At 44.9% G+C, this 25379-nt stretch overlaps 1 protein-coding gene across 2 annotated transcripts in view; it reads left to right on the forward strand.

Moving 5' to 3' along the window:
• The window catches only part of tanc1b (tetratricopeptide repeat, ankyrin repeat and coiled-coil containing 1b), a gene marked incomplete at its 3' end in the record, with an annotated part of 187814 nt that overhangs the window by 63052 nt on the left and 99383 nt on the right, over positions 1-25379 (forward strand). For both annotated transcript variants that reach the window (XM_084162237.1, XM_084162238.1), the window contains exons 3-4: positions 8139-8348; positions 20461-20568. In XM_084162237.1, coding sequence (XP_084018363.1) covers positions 8139-8348; positions 20461-20568 — 318 coding nt within the window. The remainder of the gene's footprint in view (positions 1-8138; positions 8349-20460; positions 20569-25379) is intronic.

Consider the following 25379-nt stretch of genomic DNA (forward strand, 5'->3'; position numbering starts at 1 on the left):
AAGTGGAGGGCATAATGTATCCCTGTCCCAGAGATTCGGTGACATATGTCTCCATAGCCACCGTCTCCTCCTGTGACAGAGGATACACGTGACTCCTGGGAAGTGCAGCGCCTTCCCGGAGATCTATCGCACAATCCCCTCGTCGATGGGGTGGTAATTGAGTCGCCTTCTTTTTACAGAAGGCGAGAGCCAAATCGGCATTTTCTGAGGGAATGTGCATTGTGGAGACATGGTTTGGACTCTCCACTGTAGTTGCCCCTACGGAAACACCTACACACCTTCCCGAGCACTGAGTTGACCATCCCTTAAGAGCCCTCTGTTGCCACGAAATCCTGGGGTCATGGTTGGCTAGCCAGGGAAGCCCCAGCACCACGGGAAATGAAGGAGAATCGATAAGGAAGAGACTAATTCTCTCCTCATGACCCCCCTTCCACTCCATCCGGAGTGGAACTGTGACCTCCCTAACCATACCCGACCCTAAAGGGCGACTATCTAGGGCACGTATGTGGAAGGGCACATCTACAGGCAATATAGGAATCCCTAATTTATGCTCAACCAGCCTATCCATAAAATTCCCAGCTGCACCGGAATCTACGAGCGCCTTATGCTGGGAATGTGGGGAAAACCCAGGGAAATTTACATTGATCGTCATGTGAGCAACAGGGAGCTCTGGGTGAGGTGGGTGCCTACTCACCTGGGATGGTCCACCAGGGCCCTGCCTGCTGCCTCGATTCCATGAGGGTCCTCTCCTGCACCGGCCCGCAGTGTGTCCTCTGCGGCCACAGTTGGTGCAGGAGACCACCCCCTTGCCGGGTCTCTCCACATCAGCACCTCCAAGCTCCATAGGAGTGGAGTCGAAAGTTCTGGGGGATGGACTGGACGGACCCTGATCCGGACGTCCGCGGGTGGCTAACAGGTTATCCAGCCGGATCGATAAATCTACCAGCTGGTCCAGGTTTAGATTTGTGTCCCTGCAGGCCAGCTCCCTACGAACGTCCTCCCGTAGACTGCATCGGTAGTGGTCAATCAGGGCCCTCTCATTCGATCCCGCGCTGGCTGCCAGGGTCCTGAAATCCAAGGCGAAGTCCTGTGTGCTCCTCCTCCCCTGTCTGAGGTGAAACAGACGCTCCCCCGTCGCTCTCCCCTCCGGCGGATGATCGAATACAGCCCGGAAATGGCGGGTGAAATCCTCGTAATGTACGGACTCAGCGTCTATTCCACCCCACTCCGCGTTGGCCCATTCCAGCGCTCTGCCCGACAGACAGGAGATGAGGGCGGACACGCTCTCGTATCCCGAGGGAGCCGGGTGGATGGTTGCCAGGTAGAGCTCCACCTGGAGCAGGAAACCCTTACACCCGGCAGCTGTCCCATCATATTCCCTCGGGAGCGAGAGCCGAATTCCACTGGATCCAGGGTTTGATGGTCTTGATGGGGGAGAAATCGGAGGAGGAGGAAGTGTAGGAAACCCACTTCTCTCCCATCGATCCATGGTGTTCACCACTCGATCCATAGCCGACCCTAAAGCCTGCAACATGGTTGAGTGCTGTTGGATGCGTTCCTCCACCGAGGCACTGGGATCGGACGTGCCTGCTGACTCCATAGGTGGTGCGTGATTCTGTCAACGTCTGGGTGAAGTGGTGAAACGGAATCAGGCGCAGGACACAGAACTGAGAAAATGAATGGATTTACTAAACAAAAGTAAACCATAACAAACCCTCCACGCAGGGAAGAGCAGAACAACAGCTCACCAAACGACGTAAGACAACAGACAATCACGCACAAACTCAGGAGGGAAAACAGAGGTAATTATAGGGACACAAATAAGCATAATGGGTAACAGGTGTGATTAATAAGGAGGAGGGGCAGCTTCGGCTGTATTCGTGACAGTTTTGGAATTTGTTATTCTGTACAGGCTTCCTTCTTTTCACTCAATTAGGTTAGTATTGTGGAATAACTACAATGTTGTTGATCCATCCTCAGTTTTCTCCTATCACAGCCATTAAACTCTGTAACTGTTTTAAAGTCACCATTGACCTCAGGGTGAAATCCCTGAGCGGATTCCTTCCTCTCCGGCAACTGAGTTAGGAAGGACGCCTGTATCTTTGTAGTGACTGGGTGTATTGATACACCATCCAAAGTGTCATTAAAAACTTCACCATGCTCAAAGGGATATTCATTGTCTCCTTTTTATTTTCTTTACCCATCTACCAATAGGTGCCCTTCTTTGCGAGGCATTAGAAAACCTCCCTGGTCTTTGTGGTTGAATCTGTGTTTGAAATTCACTGCTCGACTGAGAGACCTTAAAGATAATTGTATGTGTGGGGTACAAAGATGAAGCAGTCATTCAAAAATTATGTTAAACACTATTATTGCACACAGAGTGAGTCCATGCAACTTATTATGTGACTTGTTAAGCACCTGTTTACTCCTGAACGTATTTAGGCTTGACGTAACAAAGGGTTTGGATACTTATTGACTCAAGACATTTCAGCTTTACATTATTTATTAATTTGTAAACATTTTGGAAAACATAATTCCACTTTGACATTATGAGGCATTGTGTGTAGGCCAGTGACAAAAAATATCAATTTAATCAATTTTTTATTCTGTCTGTAACACAACAAAATGTGGTAAAAGTCTAGGGGTGTGAATACTTTCTGAAGGCACTGTATTTTAACTCTTATTTTATCACCCTTTTAAATGCATAATGCAGAATGCCACATTTTCCCCTCACCCATCACCTCGTTCTAGTCTATAGCTACAGGCGGTTCAGAATTTGCCTAAAACCCTCCCAGTTGAGGAATTGATCTTTAATCAATGACTTCAATTATTATAATTATTATATTTTTATGGGGATGGCAGGTCCTCATTGGCCTTGGTCCTCTTTTATTAGGGAGAAACGAGCATGAAAAGGACTGTAATCATTTTTTCATCATCTTGGTGCAGGGCTTTATAATTACAATGGGTTGATTTACTTGGACCACAGCAGGGGCTGTAATTGCAGGCCTTTCCTGGGCCAGGACTTGAGGAAAAGCAACTGAAATAGCCCATGGTGAGTTTACGTTACTGTTTCCCTCTGAGTTTTAGCTCTGGGTCAGATGGCAGTGCAGCTACCGGAACACCCAGCCAGCAGGCTGTCCAGCCAGCAACTGTTTTGATGCCTGCTTTAATGTGGCGCCTCTTGTTTTCAAAACCATCAGCCCTAATTTCAACTTTGTCATAATGTCTTTAGCATGCAATATGGCTGAAAAGTAGCGCCCACTGTCTAGCAGCGCTGCACAAATGAGCGCTCAAAAAGGGGTTTTATGATCTGACATTCAGTCAAGGACTGGTATTTAGTTTTACGAGCGAAAAAGAAACAGTGACAATGAGGATATTGTCATTGTAAACAGGTCCAGCTCTTGAAATGTGAGAATAGACAGAGAATTTAGGCCTACATCATTTACTGGCAAACAGGGTGAACTGAAGTCACCATTGGCACCCTGCATAATTTGAGCACAGTGATAAAAGGGCCCTCCCTCCCTCCCTCTCAGAGCCCCCTAGTGAAATACAACCCTCCTCTTTGATGGCTACTTCTCAAAAGTGGTATTGTAATACGGTAGTAGTGTTTGTGTTAATTGCCCTTGTAACTCTGAGCAGTTTTGGATTTGTCATGAATGGAGGGGTTCTCTCTCTATCTGTCCGCCCTTCCCCCCAACCCTGTCGTATAACACCCTGACACCGTGGTGAAGCTGTGTGGTCATTAGTTACTGCATACAACTAGCTTAGCGATGGAGGAGGTCCTGCTCAAACTGCTTGACCTCTGATTGCTTGGCCTGTGCTTGCGCTCATCTTCATAATTCAATGGTTTTAACGAAATCCTTTCCTGTCAATTCACAACTCGCATTGTCGTCATTGTAGCGTTTTTTTTTTTGTCTTTATAAAGTAACAGACATTGTTTCAATAATAGTCTAGTCTAGTAGTGAAGAATATTGCCTATAGGCTAGATTGCAAATCCTGAAAATGGATGCAGAAAGAATCAGGATCTTCCGTACCAAAGCATAGTGTGGAGTTTCCCTTGTCTCTGGGTGGCGTAATTGGTTGAGATGAGTCCCTGAATGTCTTTAGAGTGTCTTCAGTCTAGGATTGGGCCCCCTTTTCATGTGCGGTTGGAGCAGCCTGCTATATCCGTGGCAGTGTTCTGGTGTGGCTGTATAAACAAGCCCAATAGCTCTACTGATAGAAGCTCTGCCTGCTTTGGCATTTGGTCAGGTTCAGAGCCTAATAAAATACAAGTCTGAAAATTAACCTAGCTGATCATTGATTCTGTACAAATGGGTGAGGTTCTTCCAGCCAGTATGGTCATTGAGTCACACAAACGTGTCATGTTAGCCAGTCAGTAAGAGCCCACTAACAGATCTGTTTTTGTGGGTTGAATCTGTTGAATATGGATTGTGATCTCTGGTCAGAAGGTCACGACCAGGTCATGGTGACCACAGGGCTCAGCTCAGCTGCGTGGTCAAACACTTCTCAAGCATCTGGAAGAATGCGGAGGTGTCATTGCACCGGGGCCAGTTACTGGCATTCTTCCTTGTTTAAGAGCCCTTTAAACACAAGACAGCTTTGTGTCCCTGGTGGCGAGACCCCAGAGAGAACACAGCGCTCTGTTGCAGATTATTCCCAGCAGCCAACACTCATTTCCCCTTAGGAACCGAGCGCTGGCTGGCTGTCTAATAGCAGCAGACCACTAGCGCCTCGCTCCTCTCCCATTGGTTCAGCCTCATGGTCCAGACTGGCGTCATGGGCTTCATCCCAAATGGCAACCTATTCCCTATATACTGCACTACTTTTGACCAGGGCCAATAGGGCTCTGGTCAAAGTAGTGTACTGTGTAGGGAATAGGGTGACATTTGGGACGCAAACCATGGATCATCTGGGAAAAGGGTCCCAAACAAGAGGCTGGCATGGTCCTTAGAACAGAGCCAAGCAGAGCCTAATGGGCAAGACTGTGGCTCCCCACATCTGTGATTATGATCCAGCCTGCCCTGTCTCTTGACGCATGAGCAGCAGTACTATTAGAGGTTGATCATTCAGACATTTTAATGTGGTTGGTTAGATGAGAGCCTGAGAGGGCAACGTTTCGATTCAACAGAAGAGATGACTTCTTGAGAATGGTCTTTCCATTCGATGTTGGCTCTTGGTGAACGGTCTGCGTTTTCCATCTAGAACTCTGGGCTACTAAATCGGAATCATTAGCAGGTCTTGAGCCACGTCATCCCCAGCAAGCGCTCCAGGGAACTGTTTGGAAGAAACAGCTTTGGCCTAAGTGCTCACTGTGTCTAACACACAGGAAGCCTGTAGGCTATACAGTTGAAGTCGGAAGTTTACATACTCTTAGGTTGGAGTCATTAAAACTCGTTTTTCAACCACTCCAAAAATGTCTTGTTAACAAACTATAGTTTTGGCAAGTCGGTTAGGACATCTACTTTGTGCATGACACAAGTAATTTTTTCCAACAATTGTTTACAGACAGATTATTTCACTTATAACTCACTGTATCACAATTCCAGTGGGTCAGAAGTTTACATACACTAAATTGACTGTGCCGTTAAACAGCTTGGAAAATTCCAGAAAAGGATGTCATGGCTTTAGAAGCTTCTGATAGGCTAATTGACATCATTCGAGTCAATTGGAGGTGTACCTGTGGATGTATTTCAAGGCCTACCTTCAAACTCAGTGCCTCTTTGCTTGACATCATGGGAAAATCTAAAGAAATCAGCCAAGACCTCAGAAAAAAAAATTGTAGACCTCCACAAGTCTGGTTCATCCTTGGGACCAATTTCCAAACGCCTGAAGGTACCACGTTCACCTGTACAAACAATAGTAAGCAAGTATAAACACCAAGGGACCATGCAGCCGTCATACCGCTCAGGAAGGAGACGCGTTCTGTCTCCTAGAGATGAACGTACTTTGGTGCGAAAAGTGCAAATCAATCCCAGAACAACAGCAAAAGACCTTGTGAAGATGCTGGAGTAAACAGGTACAAAAGTATCTATATCCACAGTAAAACGAGTCCTATATCAACATAACCTGAATGGCCGCTCAGCAAGGAAGAAGCCACTGCTCCAAAACCGCCATAAAAAAGCCAGACTACGGTTTACAACTGCACATGGGGACAAAGATCATACTTTTTGGAGAAATGTCCTCTGGTCTGATGAAACAAAAATAGAACTGTTTGGCCATAATGACCATTGTTATGTTTGGAGGAAAAAGGGGGTGCTTGCAAGCCGAAGAACACCATCCCAACCGTGAAGCACGGGGGTGGCAGCATCATGCTGTGGGGGTGCTTTGCTGCAGGAGGGACTGGTGCACTTCACAAAATAGATGGCATCATGAGGAAGGAAAATTATGTGGATATATTGAAGCAACATCTCAAGACATCAGTCAGGAAGTTAAAGCTTGGTCGCAAATGGGTCTTCCAAATGGACAATGACCCCAAGCATACTTCCAAAGTTGTGGCAAAATGGCTTAAGGACAACAAAGTCAAGGTATTGGAGTGGCCATCACAAAGCCCTGACCTCAATCCTATAGAACATTTGTGGGCAGAACTGAAAAAGCGTGTGCGAGCAAGGAGGCCTACAAACCTGACTCAGTTACACCAGCAATGTCAGGAGGAATGGGCCAAAATTCACCCAACTTATTGTGGGAAGCTTGTGGAAGGCTACCCGAAACGTTTGACCCAAGTTAAACAATTTAAAGGCAATGCTACCAAATACTAATTGAGTGTATATACACTTCTGACCCACTGGGAATGTGATGAAAGAAATAAAAGCTGAAATAAATCATTCTCTCTACAATTATTCTGACATTTCACATTCTTAAAATAAAGTGGTGATCCTAACTGACCTAAGACAGGGATTTTTTTATGTCAGGAATTGTGAAAAACTGAGTTTAAATGTATTTGACTAAGGTGTATGTAATCTTCCGACTTCAACTGTACATGTTGCGAAAGACTCCAAGCTATAGATGAGGCCATATACTTGCAGAACAGGTTATTGTGTTTTCTTTTTCAAGGAGGAAGGCTTGGTTGAGCTGAGCAGTCCGTGATAAATGGGAAGTGACCCTTATTTTCTCACAAAGATTGGGAGCAACATGGGAACATCAGGGCTCCATACTGTACTCTCTGAACCTATCACTGCCTCTAATGTTTTTGGGGATTAGCCTACAGGGTAGTGGGTTTCTATAATGGCTTATCAGTTCAATGCACTCAGAGGAGACCTGAAAGGGCACTTTCCCACAGGTTAGGTTATCTGCTGTTAGCTGGATCCCACAGAGTTCAGCTCTGTGTACAGTGTAGATAATGTACTCTGTTTTGGAGTAACCTATTGCATCAATAACGACATGTTTAAGCATTTTGCATCTCAAGCTGCTCCACCCTGAACCACTGAATTGGAGACATTAGTTCTGGATCATTTTTCATTTCTCACACATGAGCTGTACAATGAATTTACTTGAACGCTCTCAGTATTGTTCTGAGCCAAAACAGTAATTGCTCATATTTGCTCAGTGGGTTTGTCCAAAGGTTTTTGGATCACCCTCTTCAGGGGGTTGGTCAATGAGTCACACAGGTTATCTCGGCTCTGTGGTCAATGACACCACTCTTATTTATGTAGCAAACTGGTTGTCGTGCCACATCCTGAGCCTCGTGTCGTGAGAGAAACAGCGTGGGCCCATGACCTCAGGTTAAACCATATAGCATGTGGCTCCATTCACTCATGATGTGTGTATCTGATTGTACCACTGATCATGATCACTCTCTGGATCTGGACTTATCTTGGTATCCTAAAGACATCTGAAACTGTCAGTTGGATTTCATAGTGTGGCTAGGAGCAGCTCTCCACAAACCGCAGCTGACTGTGCAGAACACAGCATTAGCAGAAAGTTTCCCTGGGAGAATGGGTTCGTTCTACTGTCTGAATGCCTTCCAGTCCATTAGACATTCAGGAGTCCACATGTCTGGCAATATCTGATCTCAAATCAGTTTTTGGCCCCATGGAGATTTTGAAAGGTTTGATGTATTTGATGTGTAAAAGCTTCGCTTCTATAATCAAGTTTGGTGAATGATGTCCTAAACAGTGTCCTCCATCCTCTCTCCTCAGCGGGTGAGCGCCACAGTGCCCAGCGAAGGTGCCCGCAAGGCGGAGGTGCACCCCAAACCCATGAGCCTGGCAGCCTCCACCACCCCTATGCCCCAGAGGATGTGTTCAGACTGAGCCTGGCCAAGGGTGTGTCCATGTCCCTGCCCTCATCACCCTTGCTGCCTCGTCAGTCCTACATGATGCCCTTGCGCTCCAGCAAGAGATCCCCGGGTAAGCACTACCACTGCCTCCAACCACACCTCACCTCACTTCTCACTTCTAGGCTTACAGCACTACTATTACTGCGATAGATACACCCCTACACTTACATTTACCAGTCCAGGCGTGAAGTGCTATGAGCATGAACTGTTTCCCTGTAGTTTCTCTGCTGTGTTAATCCCAGGCTGGGACTGGTTCAGTCTCAGTGGACGTCCTCTGAAAGTGAAGTTTCCTGTCTTGCTTTAGCTGTTCTTGTGTCACTGCTGACATCTGACACAGCGCCTGAGGATCGACAATCCTTTTAGCTTTCAACCAGAAAGCTTCCAGCTTTTCCCACTAAACATGTCATACTGCCTTGAGGTTGTTATCCTTGGAAAAGAGAGGAAAAAATAAGACCACTCAGCGTTTGCACTGTATTCCATCTCCATGTGGGTCCAGTGTGTTGGAGTGACACAGGGTGGAGGAGGGTAAAGGATTTGTTTGTTTGTTTCACTGTATCCCTCCTCTTCAGCCCTCCATTCGTCCTTCTTTATTTGACCAGCTTCTGTCAGGATGGTGGTCTTCACAACAACGGAGCTTGTAGGCACTCTGTTGGTTCTTAATGGGGGCATGTGTATACACAGTGTCTAATTGTTGGTCCTCTTTTCTCTGCCCCCTTCTCTCTCCATGTTGAGAACATGGCTGTCAACAGCTGTGGGTGTGTGCAGCCATCTTCAAAGCAGCCCGGGCCGTTGTATCTGGAGTCTTTGTTTTGTGAAGATTTAGCAAAGGGGATAGAAATCCTTTAAGTGGTCACTCTGGCCCCCTCTCACATCTGGGACTCATCTGTGTGGTATATACTTGTTGTTTTGAGTGCTCTATGCTTTGATGTAGCCTTTAGTATAAAATGTGCTGGCAAGTAAGCTGTTGGCCTCTAGATAAAACTAGGCCACTGGTGTGATTTCAGAGCAAGGCTATGTCTCCTTAAGGTCGCTTGCTGAAATATTTTCTATACCTCAACAAATGCTTAGATCTATCATCAGTAACATAACTTTATTTTGGAGATTGAAATGTGGAAATCTCTACGGATGAGGTACATTTCACTGGAAATTGGAACCGTATTTTGGTATATTCTTGCCTGTTTCGAATTAGGTTTCTAATGGGGAGTTGTATCCTGTTCTAATTTCAGCTACAGATTAGCTTGGGAATAGTATCTTCTGATCCAGACTGTTTTCATTTGAGAGGTTGTGGTTGCCTCAGCTTTTTCCCTCTCAAACCGCATTTGCTATGCTCTTTTTCCCCAAATCTCTCCACACGGTGTTCTCCGATTCGAACGTTGGACTAGTGAGTATTATAAAGCAAGCAGCATATGTTATGCAAATTCACTTCGTTTTCAAAAGGGGCCTTCGTCTGCAAATATACTTACTCTGTAGTTTATTGCGCTAAAACGAGAATCGGTAGCTGTGTTTGTTAAAGCCAAGGAAAACCGTAGTCAGGTCAAGGAATGTGAAACCCACATCTGAATGTGTTGTAAATTTGCCTGAGCAGTGCACAGTCCCCTCTGACTCACCTCCTACTCAACTTAAAAACACCTTTTATTCTCCATCCTCCAGGCGGTATTGGTATTTGCCATGATTGTTTTAAACCCATTAAAGGCAGCTCTGATGAAAAGCACATTGATAAGGAAAGAGAGAGAGGGAAAGAGGGGGAGAGAGAGAGGGGGAGGACAGGGTTTGTGAAGGTGAACAGAGAGTGAAGAGAGAGGGCCATGTTCATTAAAGACACACACCCCTATGGAGGCACTCTGAAGGTAAATAAGGACTAAAGGGGGTACAGCAGAGGAGAGAACTAGTTAAGATGGTGGTCAGAGAAGAAGGAAAAGGGGGATGGTTGAGGGTCGGTACTCCACTCTCTTGCTCACAGGTAAGTGTCAAACTGCAGGGGGAGAGTTTGCACCTACAGTTAATAAACACACCCCACTGTAGGTAACATCACAGCTCTCACTAAAAACATGGTTGCCATCTTGACTATGTTATTTTGGTCAAATACCTTCAGCGCAAACCCATAGTGAAAGCCTACCGTGGGAGAGTGTGTGTGTTTACTCTGCTGTAATTTAGCAATGTTTTTCCAAAGGGAAATGTCATGACCCAGTAACTTATCCTCTTATACAGACGTCATGTCAGAGAGGGGGAATGAGAGAGAGCGAGAGAGAGAGACGTACGTAAGTGAAACCGGGTTGTGCTGATTCATCCGAACAGCTCAGAAACATGCCTAGAGTTACCATGACTGAGCACCCGGCGACTCAGCGCAGGGAGGAATGCTCGGGGTGGTTGTCACCCCCACCTTAGTTAACCAGCCTCTCTCTACCCACCCTGCTGCTCATCCTACCCCCATACTCCTTCTCATCCATCCACTGTGACGTTTATGGGAAGTGGTTGCTCTGTTCCCGACGCCGTTGTGGCTTGCTTCACTTCCTGGCGGATTGGATAATGTATAGCATTGTGGTGGAAGACTTGATTTTAATGGCCGTCCTTTCATGAAGACTTCACAGAAACAACACAGAAAGCACTGCATGCCAATTAAGAGTGTGACGAATGCCTGAGCCACATGGGCCTGGTGCTGCTGCTGCTGCTTTGATCAGCTAAGCAGAGAGCTTACAACGAAACAGCGCAGACATGTGTTGCACAGGACCTCCAGTTTACAGTCTGAAGTTTACAGGTCCAGAGGAGGCTGCTTCTGCTCTAACTGCCAGTGGGACATAATGGAATCCTGGGCAGGTCCACAGTGACCTCCTCTGGTCATGACGGGTCACTGTGTGTGCCATCAGTGTTCCTTCAGCGTTTACTCTGCTGCCTCTCGTCTTCAAGGTCACCCACCACAGCCCAGCCGGTAACACTCTGAGCTCTGAACCGGCAGTCTCCATCTCCTTGATGACTCTCTGGGGACTGGAAGTTCATGAGCAACATTTAAACAGCCCATCTCCTCTCAGCCGTACACACATCTAAATGCTCATCAGCCATCCAGCCCCCCCAGATATGCCAATAACAGTTCTGCTTCCATCCCAATGACCAATAACAGCTCTGCTTCCATCCCAATGACCAATAACAGCACTGCTTCCATCCCAATGACCAATAACAGCACTGCTTCCATCCCAATGACAGGCTTTACTAGTGTCATTGAATTTCAACTAAGGAGATAGAGTGGAGTTTACGCTCTGCTCTCCTCACCAGAGAGGCTAGGTGAATGGACATGCTGAGTCACGTGAGCAACAATTAGGCCTGTACTTAGCCATCCTGACGCGCAAAATGGAAACATAAAACGGCAGTTCATAACTTCATATCATATTTATCGCCATCTCGGGTCGCTTATCATTTTAATCTGCATGTGTATGGAATGAGGCTTGGGCAGAGAAGGTCCCTCGTAGGCCATTACACGTGGAAATCATTTAAACTTTTATGCTTTGATGGGGAGCTTTGGCCCCAGCTCTCTATGGTTCAAATACTTATTTTATTTATCTCGATCAGTCAGGCAGATGTGAAGTAGAGCACGGTGCAGGACTCTTGGCACTGTGGTCTCTCAGTTTGATATCTATATCATCATCGGGTCTGAGAAGTTCATCTAAGTCTTCTTTCTTTGCCCATCCAGGCGTGTAAGTAACCCTGACTGGCCACTGCTATTGATGGATGTGAGAAGACCTTGCTGCCATGATACACCCTACAGTCTCCTTAAACCCAGTGCTAGGATATCACACAGTGTCTGTATGGAGACACATAGTGGAATGATACAGATCTACACTTTGGAGAGGGTAGTGAGAGATACAAAGAGAAGCCGTCTCAAAGTTCACCCAACGGTATCCGTGAGTGATGGTGGATCAGACAGGATGAGGGGCTGCCACTTAAATGTCAGAGCCAGGCTAGCCTCCCCACAAATACCACATCAGACTAATTCAGTAGAGAGAAATAGAGTTTGAATGACAGAAAGAGAACAAGCACACGGACACATTGCCATTCCCCTGGCAGAACACAATGTCCTTAATGTTGTGTATCCTTTCAAAAGGTACATGGTCACCATCTTGATTTAGTACCTCAGGGTTGTGTATTGACCTCTTTCCAACAGGAAAGCAATTGGAATGGGGTATCTGAATAGGAAATAAATAGATTGGTAGGCCTGTACATTAGTATTGCTTGAGGGACTATTGATTTGAAGAGAACAAAGGGATTTTATGAATAGTAAATATTGGCAGTGTAACATTAAGGAGGTGGAGTCACTCGACAGGATATTGGTACAATAGGTAACGCACAGAAGATTGTATTAATGTCAACAAAGAATTTATAGAGCACTGTGTCATAAGGGCTGACGGGTAGCGCTTGATTAAGTATTACAGCAGGTTTTTTTCTGGATCAAAATGGGGCTTAGGTGGTGGGTGTGGCAGTGGGCATGGCCAATGGCGTGACCAAACATTTTAGAGGCCCTCTTCTTGGCCGCAGAGACAAAATGTTGCCGTGTTAAAGCTAACTTCCTGCAATTCTACACATTTTGCATTGGGGTGGAGAGAAAAATAATCTGTTTTAAAGCCGATTTCCTGCAATTATACACATTTTGCCTTAGGTTATGCCATGGTCTTATGCTATCTGAGTGACTCAAATATTATAACAAAATCAATGGGGGCCCCATTCCATGACAAAAATACTCCTTAATGCATCATCTTTTGAATTTTTGATTCTCCCTGACTGTCTAGCTTTGATTTTGGTGATTGTCAGTTCTCAAGATGATCCTACATACATTATATCTGGTTTTAAGTTTACACTGAAAACATTTTACCATCCCGAAAGGTACAGGTGAAGTCGGAGGTTTACATACACCTTAGCCAAATACATTTAAACTCAGTTTTTCACAATTCCTGACATGTAATCCTAGTAAAGATTCCCTGTCTTAGGTCAGTTAGGATCACCACTTTATTTTAAGAATGTGAAATGTCAGAATAATAGTAGGTCAGGGCTTTGTGATGGCCACTCCAATACCTTGACTTTGTTGTCCTTAAGCCAGTTTGCCACAACTTTGGAAGTATGCTTGGGGTCATTGTCCATTTGGAAGACCCATTTGCGACCAATCTTTAACTTCCTGACTGATGTCTTGAGATGTTGCTTCAATATATCCACATAATTTTCCTTCCTCATGATTTCATCTATTTTGTGAAGTGCACCAGTCCCTCCTGCAGCAAAGCACCCCCACAGCATGATGCTGCCACCCCCGTGCTTCACGGTTGGGATGGTGTTCTTCGGCTTGCAAGCACCCCCTTTTTCCTCCAAACATAACGATGGTCATTATGGCCAAACGGTTCTATTTTTGTTTCATCAGACCAGAGAACATTTCTCCAAAAAGTACGATCTTTGTCCCCATGTGCAGTTGCAAACCGTAGTCTGGCTTTTTTATGGCGGTTTTGGAGCAGTGGCTTCTTCCTTGCTGAGCGGCCTTTCAGGTTATGTCGATATAGGACTCGTTTTACTGTGGATATAGATACTTTTGTACCTGTTTACTCCAGCATCTTCACAGGGTCTTTTGCTGTTGTTCTGGGATTGATTTGAACTTTTCACACCAAAGTACGTTCATTTGTAGGAGACAGAACGCGTCTCCTTCCTGAGCGGTATGACGGCTGCGTGGTCCCATGGTGTTTATACTTGGGACTATTGTTTGTACAGATTAACGTGGTACCTTCAGGCGTTTGGAAATTGGTCCCAAGGATGAACCAGACTTGTGGAGGTCTACAATAATTGTCTGAGGTCTTGGCTGATTTCTTTTGATTTTTTTTACCATGATGTCAAGCAAAGAGGCACTGAGTTTGAAGGTAGGCCTTGAAATACCTCCACAGGTACACCTCCAATTGACTTAAATGATGTCAATTAGCCTATCAGAAGCTTCTAAAGCCATTACATAATTTTCTGGAATTTTCCAATCTGTTTAAAGGCACAGTCAACTTAGTGTATGTAAACTTCTGACCCACTGGAATTGTGAATCATAAGTGAAATAATCTGTCTGTAAACAATTGTTGGAAAAATTACTTGTGTCATGCACAAAGTAGAGGTCCTAACCGACTTGCCAAAACTATAGTTTGTTAACAAGAAATTTGTGGAGTGATTGAAATACAAGTTTTAATGACTCCAACCTAAGTGTATGTAAACTTCCGACTTCAACTGTATATAAAAATAAAAATAAACGGTTTTACTGTTTGGACTTAGGCGGCCCGCCCAATACTTTTCTATGCAGAAAAACTCTGCTACAGTAATGGTTTAGCATGGCTATGTGTTTTCCACTCTATTTGATAATAATAACAAATACATGAATAGAATATAGGCTAATATATATACAGCTAATTTAATGCTTAGGTTACAGTTAGGTTAACGCTTAAATGGATATACCTCCCTGGATCTGTCACAAGAGTTTCATAATATGACTGATATTGATAATTGCCTTTTCATCAGAGGCCAACTTTCTTTTCCATGCTCAAGTCTCTGCTAAATGTTTTCTCAATATTCATTTTCCCTCCGCTATCCCCCTCCCTGTCTGCCAAATAGTTTTTTTTGTCTCTCATCCAAATCAATGTTCGGCTCCCTATTTTAAAGATGGAACATTTTAAATAATAAATTATTACAAAAAAACATAAATGTTCCTTCTGGTAACATTTGTCATTACTTTAGCTTTCCATCGGGTCTTACAAATATTTTTTTGTCTCTGTCAAGGGGATGCAATTTCACTTCAAAGCCAATTACATACAGTATGCTCAGAGGAGAGTCTCCTGAAGTCACCTCTACAGTATTAGCTCAGCAGTTACTTGACTGCCTCGCGGGATATTGATGTGTTTCTAGGGGCTGTGGTAGAAAGGCTGTGTGATGCGTCCCAAATGGCACCCTATTCCCTTTTGATGAGGACCAATAGAGATAAAATGTTTATGAATATACTGAAAAACAATACTATGGTGCCTGCTGATGGGTTTCTTTCTTCAAAACCCATTGTTTCAGATATTTCATGGATAACAACAATATGGCCACTGCTGTCAGAATTGTCTAGTATTTCAATATAGCCTACATTATACTGTAGAAGAGGGAGGTTTTTATGAAGCACCTAATGTCAAGATGTTTGACTTTGGGCTTTTTCTAATGCAAGACCATGCATTCCCAGCAGTTAACCATGCATAATTAATTTAGCTCAACAGAGAGGGTGAGAATAGATATGACTATTAAACATGTAGAAAGCATTATACCCATTGGCAATTCCCCCATACTGGTTAGTTTCAGAAAAGCATTGCATTGTCCAGAATGATAACGTTATGAATAAAATAGTAAGTAGCCTATGTATGCTCATGTAATTATCATGATACATGCATGTCAAACATGATTATAATGAAGTAATTCTCTTCTAGGATGCCTAATGGGTTTATTACAATATACAATAAGTCCCCTGTAGCTCAGTTGGTAGAGCATGGCGCTTGTAACGCCAGGGTTGTGGGTTCGTTTCCCACGGGGGGCCAGTATAAAAAATGTATGCACTCACTAACTGTAAGTCGCTCTGGATAAGAGCGTCTGCTAAATGACTAAAATGTAAAATGTAATAGAAGAGCAAAGAGTAGGCCTAATAGCTGATCACTAGGGGATCTGTGTCTTGCTCTCCCCATTAGTTTTGTGTAAGAAAATAATTGACCAATGCTCAATGTCTTACACTTGTAACTGGATCCATTATGTTGCAAATCTTTATTTCCAACCCTCTTTTATCTCAGACTGAATACATTCTGTTTCACTACTGAGCTGTGGAATGACGTCCTGACAGCAGAAAGAAGGGTATTGTCAGGCCTCCTTTTCTTGTTGCCACAAAGAGCCATGTTGTCTTTCATGAAGAGTTGAAACGTTAATAAGTCAGAGTGCATCTTAAAGAATGTGGAAAGACTCATTAAAGATGTTTTGAAAGTGTAGATAATCACCCCAGTCCTCATTAGGGATGAACATCATCCGACCGGACAATATTTTTACATTTGAGTGCTTTTCTAAACTACGTTAATGTAGCGTAATAGCTCATGTGCATGCCATGGAGGGCTTGCTGTTGTCTAAGGTCGAGTGACAGGCGGTCGTGTTTGTGCGTGCGCACATTCGTGTGTCATCCAACCCATTCAGATCTGTGATTACTTCAAGGAAGGAAGGATGCAGGATTGAAGTATTCGAACAGGGCCCTGGTCTCTCAGGTGTAGTGTGTCTGGTGTCTCTTGTCCACATTGGATTCCAGACTATTTTGTTCAACAACCAGGAAGACACACTAAATAGTAGGCTGTTGTTTGATAGTGTGTTGTTTACACAGGTCGAATCATGGATAGCATTATGTTGTATATGGCAGGAATTCTGCATGTCCTGCCACCTGTTTTTGTCCCTTTAACAAGCCTTTCAAACCAACTGAACCATCACAGTTCTGCTGAATAAAGCCCCATAGATGTGCTTTGTAAAGAAACTGCCTTGTTCCTGGGTTGTGTTAATTAGGCACAAAACAGAAGCAAACAGAGTGAAACAGAGAAGGACTACCTGAACTTGTCCAATAACAAGTTTTGCTATGTTTTGCTACGGTGTGTGCTAATGAATTCGACCCTGGTTTGTTTTCCATAGGACTGTTGTTATGGCATTTTCCTTTCCTCTCCCACCCTCCCTCCCACCCTCTCTATGGTCAATTCTGATTCTTTCTGCTTTCTTCCCCTCCTGTGATGAGCTCATGGTCGCCGTTAGAGGACATCACATTGAGATAATACTTATTTGTCCTCTCTGCGAGGGGTCTGCTGAGAGCAACGAATTTGGCTCATGCATTTTAATTTGTTAAGATTGGCTCAGAGAGTCGATGTGATTTTGGCTCCTGGGGTGGTCTGTCTGTGTGGGGAGTGGGAAGTGGAGAGAGACAGGCTCTTATGGTGGATGAGGCTGTGTGAAGAGGAACATGGTGGTTTGGCACCCTATTCTCCAGAGCCCATCAAAAGTAGTGCACTATATAGGGAAAAGGATGCCTTTTGGGATGCACACAGTCTTAAGAGAGACAGAGGGAGCTGGCGTAATGTCTGGTCCTCCTTGGTCTGTCCATTACAACATCTCAACGCCCTCACTCACTCACTCTCCAGCCTTTTTCATGCTTATTAAACAATGCAATTTCTCATTGGGCAGGTCTTCAGTGCAGAATAGCAGCGCTCTAAAGGCTCTCTCAGGGGGCAGGCAGCCATTGATAAAGGCTTCTAGGGAAACATGAAAGACTCTTACATCTTGGAGATTAGATTTTGGTGGAAAAAACTCTGCATTTTGTCCTCTGACTCTAAGCTCAGACCTGAAAGTACTAGTATTTCCTATACCTCACCAGCTACATTATCAAGCCTTTTAACTTGATTTGACCTTAGTACAGTCACATTGGGGCGGCAGGTAGCTTAGTGGTTAAGAGCGTTGTGCCAGTAACCGAAAGGGTGCTGGTTCTAATCCCCGAGCCATCTAGGTGAAAAATCTGTCGATGTGCCCTTGAGCAAGGCACTTAACCCTAATTGCTCCTGTAAGTCGCTCTGGATAAGAGCGTCTGCTAAATGACTAAAATGTAATTTTCGGTTTCTGCTTGAGTGGATTCACTCCTTTGACAATATCGCAACTTTCAAGCATGTGGTTTGTATTATTCAAGTCATCATGGCAAACTGTGTGCGTAGAAATTAAATACTTGAATGAAGTGAATGCATTAGTGGGTTGGTGATTATTCTGAGATGTTGACCTCGACTTAGTAAATCTACTATCTAAAACAGCGTGTCTCCTCTCTTCCCCTTAGCTAATTGGCTCTGTGTGACTCCTCCTCCTGGAGTCTTATGCAGACTGTTTACCGGGAATTGCGGGAACCTTTTCCAGAAATTCTGGTTGGAGGATTCCCAAAATGTCCAACTTATTCCATCCTGATTCCAGGAATCTTCCAACCATGATTTCTGGAAAACCTGGGAATTTTCTGAAAGTTCCCGCAATTTTGAAACCCTATCCTCAGCCAAGAAGCTGACTTGGCCAGGTACGTCCTGATGGAGGCCAGCCACAGATCAGACGGGTTCAGACTTTAGCTCACGTGGTTTAGTTGAAAGAGATCCAGCCTAGTTGGTGGTGCTCCAGAAACATCTTTCTCCCTGGCATTGTAGAACGTTAGTTCTAGGCAGCTCCCGTGCTCGGTCACTGGATTGGTGATGTGCCTGTTTGGGTGCTCTTTGCTCCTCTTTATGCGCTGTTTCCCACTCTAAAGATTGGGATTTTCTTCTATGATATGTATAATACCACTAATTTACACGCATACACCCGCATATCTCATATCGTTTTATCAATGCTATTGACGTAGGACAAATAGACATTCCTGATGATTACCACATGCCACAGCAGTTGGCCGTGTAGCCCTGGCTACGCTCTATGCATTTCAAGTTCTAGATCCATAGATGGCAGTATGAATCAAGCTGAAGCGGCATGGTGGGGACTGGTGGTTGGTTCCAGTGCTTTAACATTGCTGGCTGCTGGCTGGAACCGTATCTGAGGACAAGATCACAGATGGGGGAAGCGAGATGGTTTCACAGCAGCATAGCATGGCACTGGCCGGACCAATGTTCATTCTGAGTCCGAGGGAGGGAGCGCTAACACGTACACACAGACAGACACACACAGAGGTGGGGGTGGATATGATGTGGGAATGGGAAACGGCAATCTCTCTCTCTCCATCTAATCTTTCTGTTATGGCTGGGGTTACACATGCAGTCATCTGATTACAGAACACTAGAGGATAACTCGATTGGGTTACAGTAGGTCAATGTGGAAGGAAGGAATGCATACCATTTCCGTTTACTTCCTGGTATTCATTGTTTTTCACCCACTGCCTTTTGGTCAGGTTTCTTGCTCATCTGGATCTGTATTTATCAGCCATGATTGCTGTATTTATGTTGTAGTAACACTTGTTTGTTGTTGCTGCATTATATTTTAAAGATGTGCACTTTCTACTCAGGGTTGACTGTACTGATGCCCTCAGACAAACAATATGTGCTGTATACTCATTATTCCTTGTTGCCAGTGCTATACACATTTAGGTTTTGTAGAAGCATCTCTCATGCTGTCTTTTCATGGCAGTGGGAGGCAGGCTGTGTGTGTGAAAGCATGGTTGTTCAGAGATGTCCTTTGATAGTGCTGCTGTCACAGGAAGAATAGAATAGCAGGCAGCCTCCTTTTGAATGGCTTGGCCCTGCAGTCTGCCCTGGGATCAGGGGTGTGAGTGCAGATGCACACACACACGTACAGTCACACACAGACACACGCACGCGTGCATGTGCGCACACAAAACACACACACACACACACACTACAGTTGCTACGGAGCGATGCCTCCGGCGGGGCCAGGTTGGATTATAAAGACAGGCAGGGAACAGTTCTGCATCCCAAGTTACACCCTATTCCTTATATAGTGCACTACTTTTGACCAGAGACTTGGTCAAAAGTAGCACACTATGTAGGGAATAGTGTACCATGGGAGAAGGTGCTTCTAATCCTGTCAGTCAGAGGAGAGGAGAGAGAGAGCAGTACACTAATCTCAGTCGTCCTCACTGGGGGGACAGAACAGAGACCCTCCTGAGGATCCTTAGCTCCTGTCCCAGAAACAACACCTGATGGGACGCAACCTGGACCTCATTCTACAAACCACTCTCTCCTAATCCCATACATGCCAACAGCAGCACACTTTACCTTACCGCAAGTTACACACCATCTCATGCAAGCACACACACACACGCACGCACACATAACAAAGTTTCTAAGAGTCTAATTGCTGTGGTTTCCTGCTGCAGTAGTTTGCATTCCCCGGAGCTGGCCGGTGTGTGTGTGTTACTGTTGGGTGTCTGCAGCTCTGTCTTTCTCTCCAGGCTGTCAGACAGAGCAGAGCTGCTATCAGCACAGGGAGCTAGCTGTGTGTGTCTCTCTCTCTCTCTCTGTGGACCATACGAGTCTGTGAGCCACACGGAGCTCCGCCGAGCCCGTCCCGCATCGAATTTCCATCTGGAAAAAGTTCATCCAGCGAGAACTCTCAACGCTCTCTCTCTCTTTCTCCCTCCTTCTCTCTCTCTCGCTGCGCTCTGCCTGAAGGTCCAATCAGGAAGCCCAAGTATGTGGAGAGTCCTCGCGTTCCCGGGGACTCCATCGTCTCAGCGCTGAGGAAAGTGGCTGACAGCAAGACAGAGTCCTCCCACAATGGTGAGTGTACTCTGGGTGTTTGTGTGTGTGTGTGTGTGTGTGTGTGTGTGTGTGTGTGTGTTTCTATAGGGTTTGGCTGTGATAGGCACTGAAGGAGATGGAATGAGAAAGACTGACTGGGGGTTTTAAAGTCCTGAATCTGACACCGGTTCTGTCTGTCTCATCCTCTGGAATTCTCCAGGGTTCTGACTCTGGAGCTGTTTGGAGTGTGTGTTCGACAGAGTGTGTGTTCGACAGAGTGTGTGTTCGACAGAGTGTGTGTTGTACAAAGCCTGTTACAGAGTGTGTGTTCTACAGAGTGTGTGTTTGACAGAGTGTGTGTTCTACAGTGTCTATTCTAAAGTGTGTGTTGTACAAAGCCTGTTACAGAGTGGGTGTTTTACAGAGTGTGTGTTCTACAGAGTGTATATTCTACAGAGTGTGTGTTCTACAGAGTGTGTGTTCTACAGAGTGTCTATTCTAAAGTGTGTGTTGTACAAAGCCTGTTACAGAGTGTGTGTTCGACAGAGTGTGTGTTCTACAGAGTGTGTTCTACACATTGTGTGTTCAACAGAGTGTGTTCTACAGTGTGTGTTTTCTACAGTGTGTGTTCTACAGAGTGTCTAGTCTACAGAGTGTGTATTCTACAGAGTGTGTATTCTACAGAGTGTCTATTCTACAGAGTGTGTTGTGTTTTCTACAGAGTGTGTTTTCTACAGAGTGTGTGTGTTATACACAAAGTGTGTGTATAATGGGGTCATGCGCAGGTTTGTGTTTGTTTTATGGGTCACTGTATGAGTGGTCTGTGTAATTGTGTATCTAGCTACGAGTGCTGTTCTAACCAGTGGAGGTCGGTGCCATTTAAGATTAGGGAGGACGATTATTTTTTTATGAGCATGGCTTTATTTCTGTTACAGCATATTGGATGACTGTCATTCATATTCCATTCACCCAGCTCAATGTAGGGGCGGCAGGTAGCTTAGTGGTTAAGAGCGTTGTGCCAGTAACCGAAAGGTCGCTGGTTCTAATCCCCGAGCCGACTAGGTGAAAAATCTGTCGATGTGCACTTGAGCAAGGCACTTAACCCTAATTGCTCCTGTAAGTCGCTCTGGATAAGAGCGTCTGCTAAATGACCAATTTATTTATAATGTAACATCGCTAGGTTTTGGCTACTACATGATACTAAAATTGTCCCTATACCCATCATGAGGTTGCTACAACCTAGCCTATTAATGAAAGTTTACAACATAGGTGCACAGGATGAGAGAAAAATGTGAGTAATCAAGGGTGACCCGTTCAATACCGCCTTGCACACTCTTGCTTGCATCTAGCTGATCTAGGGTGTACAAGAGTTTCTATTGGACAAATGTAGGTATGTTTATCCCCGTTTCGTTCCATTTGCTTCCGTTTATGAAAAGTTTTCAACAGAATCAGCGGAATGATTACACCCCTGATCACCCGCTAACACAGTTCACTTTCATAGCAGCCACATACAAACAGCATGATCACTTTGCTCGTTGAATAATTCGCATCTACGTGCTGTCCTCCTCTCACCTTTTCCCTTTGCTTGTGGACTTCAGTGGACAACACAACAGCTGTCTGTGACCAGGTGAAAAAACCTTTCCAAGCCAAACCTTCATACCATAACGGCTACACACAGCTTACATCGTTGTCACCATATTAGCTAACGTCATAGTCAACATAGCTACTAGAACTAACGCGTTAGTAAACCCACTGCAATCATGCAGTACTGTGTACAACAAGCAGTTTAGCAGTTACACTGGCGGGCCCCGGTGGCAATAAATTAATAAAACCCAAATCTTACTTTGACTTGGAAGAGTTCCAGTGTTGGGTAGCCGTAGCCAGATAGCTAGCATAGCATCCCTCTCTGAGCCGGGTGTTTGAGTAGGCTAAATTAGCTAGCTGCATTCGCTAGCTAATTAAGTGAAAAAAATGTAACGGAATATCTCTCTCTCTCTCTCTCTCTCTCTCTCTCTCTCTCTTGCTCCCCCTTCATTTTTGAAGAAATACATTTGTTCAAAACTGTTCAACTATTGTCTTTCTCTCTTTAAGTCAGCTACTCACCACATTTTATGCAATGCAGTGCTGGCTAGCTGTAGCTTATGCTTTCAGTACTAGATTAATTCTCTGATCCTTTGATTGGGTGGACAGCATGTCAGTTCATGCTGCACAAGCTCTGATAGGTTGGAGGATGTCCTCCGGAAGTTGTCATAATTACTGTGTAAGTCTATGGAAGGGGGTGAGAACCATGAGCCTCCTATGTTTTGTTTTGAAGTCAATGTATCCAGAGGAGGACGGAAACTAGCTACACCCTGGTGCTTCCCTATGGAGTGCTCTTGAGGCCACTGTAGACCTTCATTGCAAAACAGTGTGTTTTAATCAATAATTTGGTAACGTGAATATATTTAGTATAGCTTTATCTAAAAAATATTACATTTTTCATGTTTCACTATTTTACTTTTTATGAAATTCACTGAGGAGGATGGTGTAAGGTTCTGTATTTATTTTCTTAGTTCACCTTGTGTTCTTGAACGTAGCCCTGTCTTTCATTTTTGTTCATTGATTTCACCTGTGTTTGTTACTCACCTGGTCTCATCAGCTCCTTATTTAGTTCAGTTCATTCTGTTTGTGCCTTGTGAGATATTGTTTGTTTTGACTCTACTAAGCCTTTTTCTAGCTCGTTTGTGAGAACCAGTTATAGCCTTCAGTCCTAGTTTTGATTCACCTGCCTGTTTGCCTACCTGTGACCACGATTCCTGCCTTCTGCGAAGGCAAAATGAACACCTGTCGTGCTCTGCGCGTGAATCTACACCTTTTTCTCCCTGAGTATTCATTACAGATGGTCCTCCCCTTCCTCCTCTGAGGAGCCTCCACTGGTTCTAACATGCACTCTCTCTTATCCAAATACAGTCTGGTGTAGTCTGGCTGTTTTGCTACACTCTGTGTTTGGAACATAATGAAGGAATGTTTTCGCTAACATATGGTTAAATGTATACAGTAGGCTTGCACAAGCTTTTGATTTGATTGGAGTGTGATGGGGAGTTGAATAGATTCATCTGCTTGTGTGTGTGTTTGCGAGCGCACGTCTGTCCTTGTATGTGTGTGTGTGTGTGTGCGTGCGCGTCTGTGTCTGTGTGTTTGTGTTGGTAAGGGTAGTGTTCCACTTACTGCTCTGTTTTGATTTCCAGAGCAGGGTGGAGTTTAATTCCTCCCATAGGCTGTAAATGGAGTGTGGGCTGCGTTATCTTTAGACAGGGAACTCGGAGATGCCCTCTCATTGTATTTGGCTCATGTAACAATTGGAAGGAACCCATTATAGGGCAGAGTCGTGGGAACGTCCAAAATGGCACCCTATTCCCTATATAGTGCACTACTTTTGACCAGAGCCTATAGGGGTCATATGGGTCAAAAGTAGGGCACTATAAAGGGAATAGGGTGCCATTTGGCACGCAACCAGTGTGTACTGGAACATACCAGGGTTGGAGGGTGGTTCTGTGTCCGGGCCGTGGCAGTTGGCTCAGAGTCTTAGAGCTTAGACAGGGCTACCGTGGGACAGTGATGGCTCCGATACTAAGCTTGTCCCGCTGGACACGCGGCAGCATTGGGTTGCTGCTGCTGCTGAGCAGCTTCACTGTTTCCCTATCTCAAACACAGCCACGGTGTTTTACTCTATGTTACGATGCTCATAACAACTTTGTTGAATGTTGAAGGTTTCCAGTAGGGTCAGTCCCAGGCTCTCTGTGTCATCAAACAAATCCCAAAATAACCTGGCCTGAGTTTGCTCCCCCACCCCCTCCTGATACATTTCCTTCATATTTAACCCCCCTAGCACCATTCCTCCTGACATTCCTTTCACAGCAGGCCTGGTGACCCCAGCACCTCTCCAGCCCACCCCCCCTGCACTCTGCCACCAACATGTGTTTACAGGAGAGGGGCCGGCCCAACGTTGTCTTAACCCTGCTTGTGCTAGAGCTTGTGCACACAGAGATGCTCAGCGTAGCGCTCCCTTCTTAGGTTTCAGCTCCGTGCGAAAATGGGCTCTTCACGCAATGGAAAATGTGTGGCAGATCTGGAGTCTCCGGACATCTCTGTACTGTAGGCTATACCACTACTCCAGGCCATGGAGATTTTGAACCATCTGACTTGCCCTGGTGAAGAAGGATGCGTTCCAAATGGCACCCTATTCCCTATGTAGTACACTTCTTTTGAGCAGGGCCCTGGTCGAAAGCAGTGTACTAAATAGAGATAAGGGTGCCATTTGGGACTCAGATGAAGTGTACCGAACAGCAGGGGAAAATGACAAGTGTTCAAGCCTTAGTAGGGTATGTGGAGGGAGCTCTCTCTCGGCATGTTCTGTGTCAGGGGCTGCTAATACATGCAGTGTGTAGCTCCACCCGCCTCGTACTTCTCACGCCTCATCTAGAGCACTTACCATAAAAGGAGGAGTTTGGACTGCCGAGGAATAACACCGACATGAGGAATTAGTAGTGCTGAGCGATTAACCAAGATGTTGTTTTTATTTTATTTTTTTAAACAACTAATTTACCGACGTCAGTTCAATTATTTGAATTCCATTTCGTTCCGTTTTTTTCTGCGAGCTCAATGCAGTTTCTCTAGAGAGAAATCAGATCAAGCTGTTGTAGTTTCCAACAGGCCAATATTCAACATAGTTTAGCGCAGAAACCATGGTAATTAACTACAATGACCATAATCCATGGCACGCCTACAGAAGAATGCATAATCGAGAGCAGTTGCTTCGCAAGATATCTCTAAGTGATTGATAGTTGGTATTCAGAAGTCATAAAAGTATG

Source organism: Coregonus lavaretus (assembly GCF_964263955.1).
Source record: "Coregonus lavaretus genome assembly, chromosome: 5".
NCBI lineage: Eukaryota > Metazoa > Chordata > Actinopteri > Salmoniformes > Salmonidae > Coregonus > Coregonus lavaretus.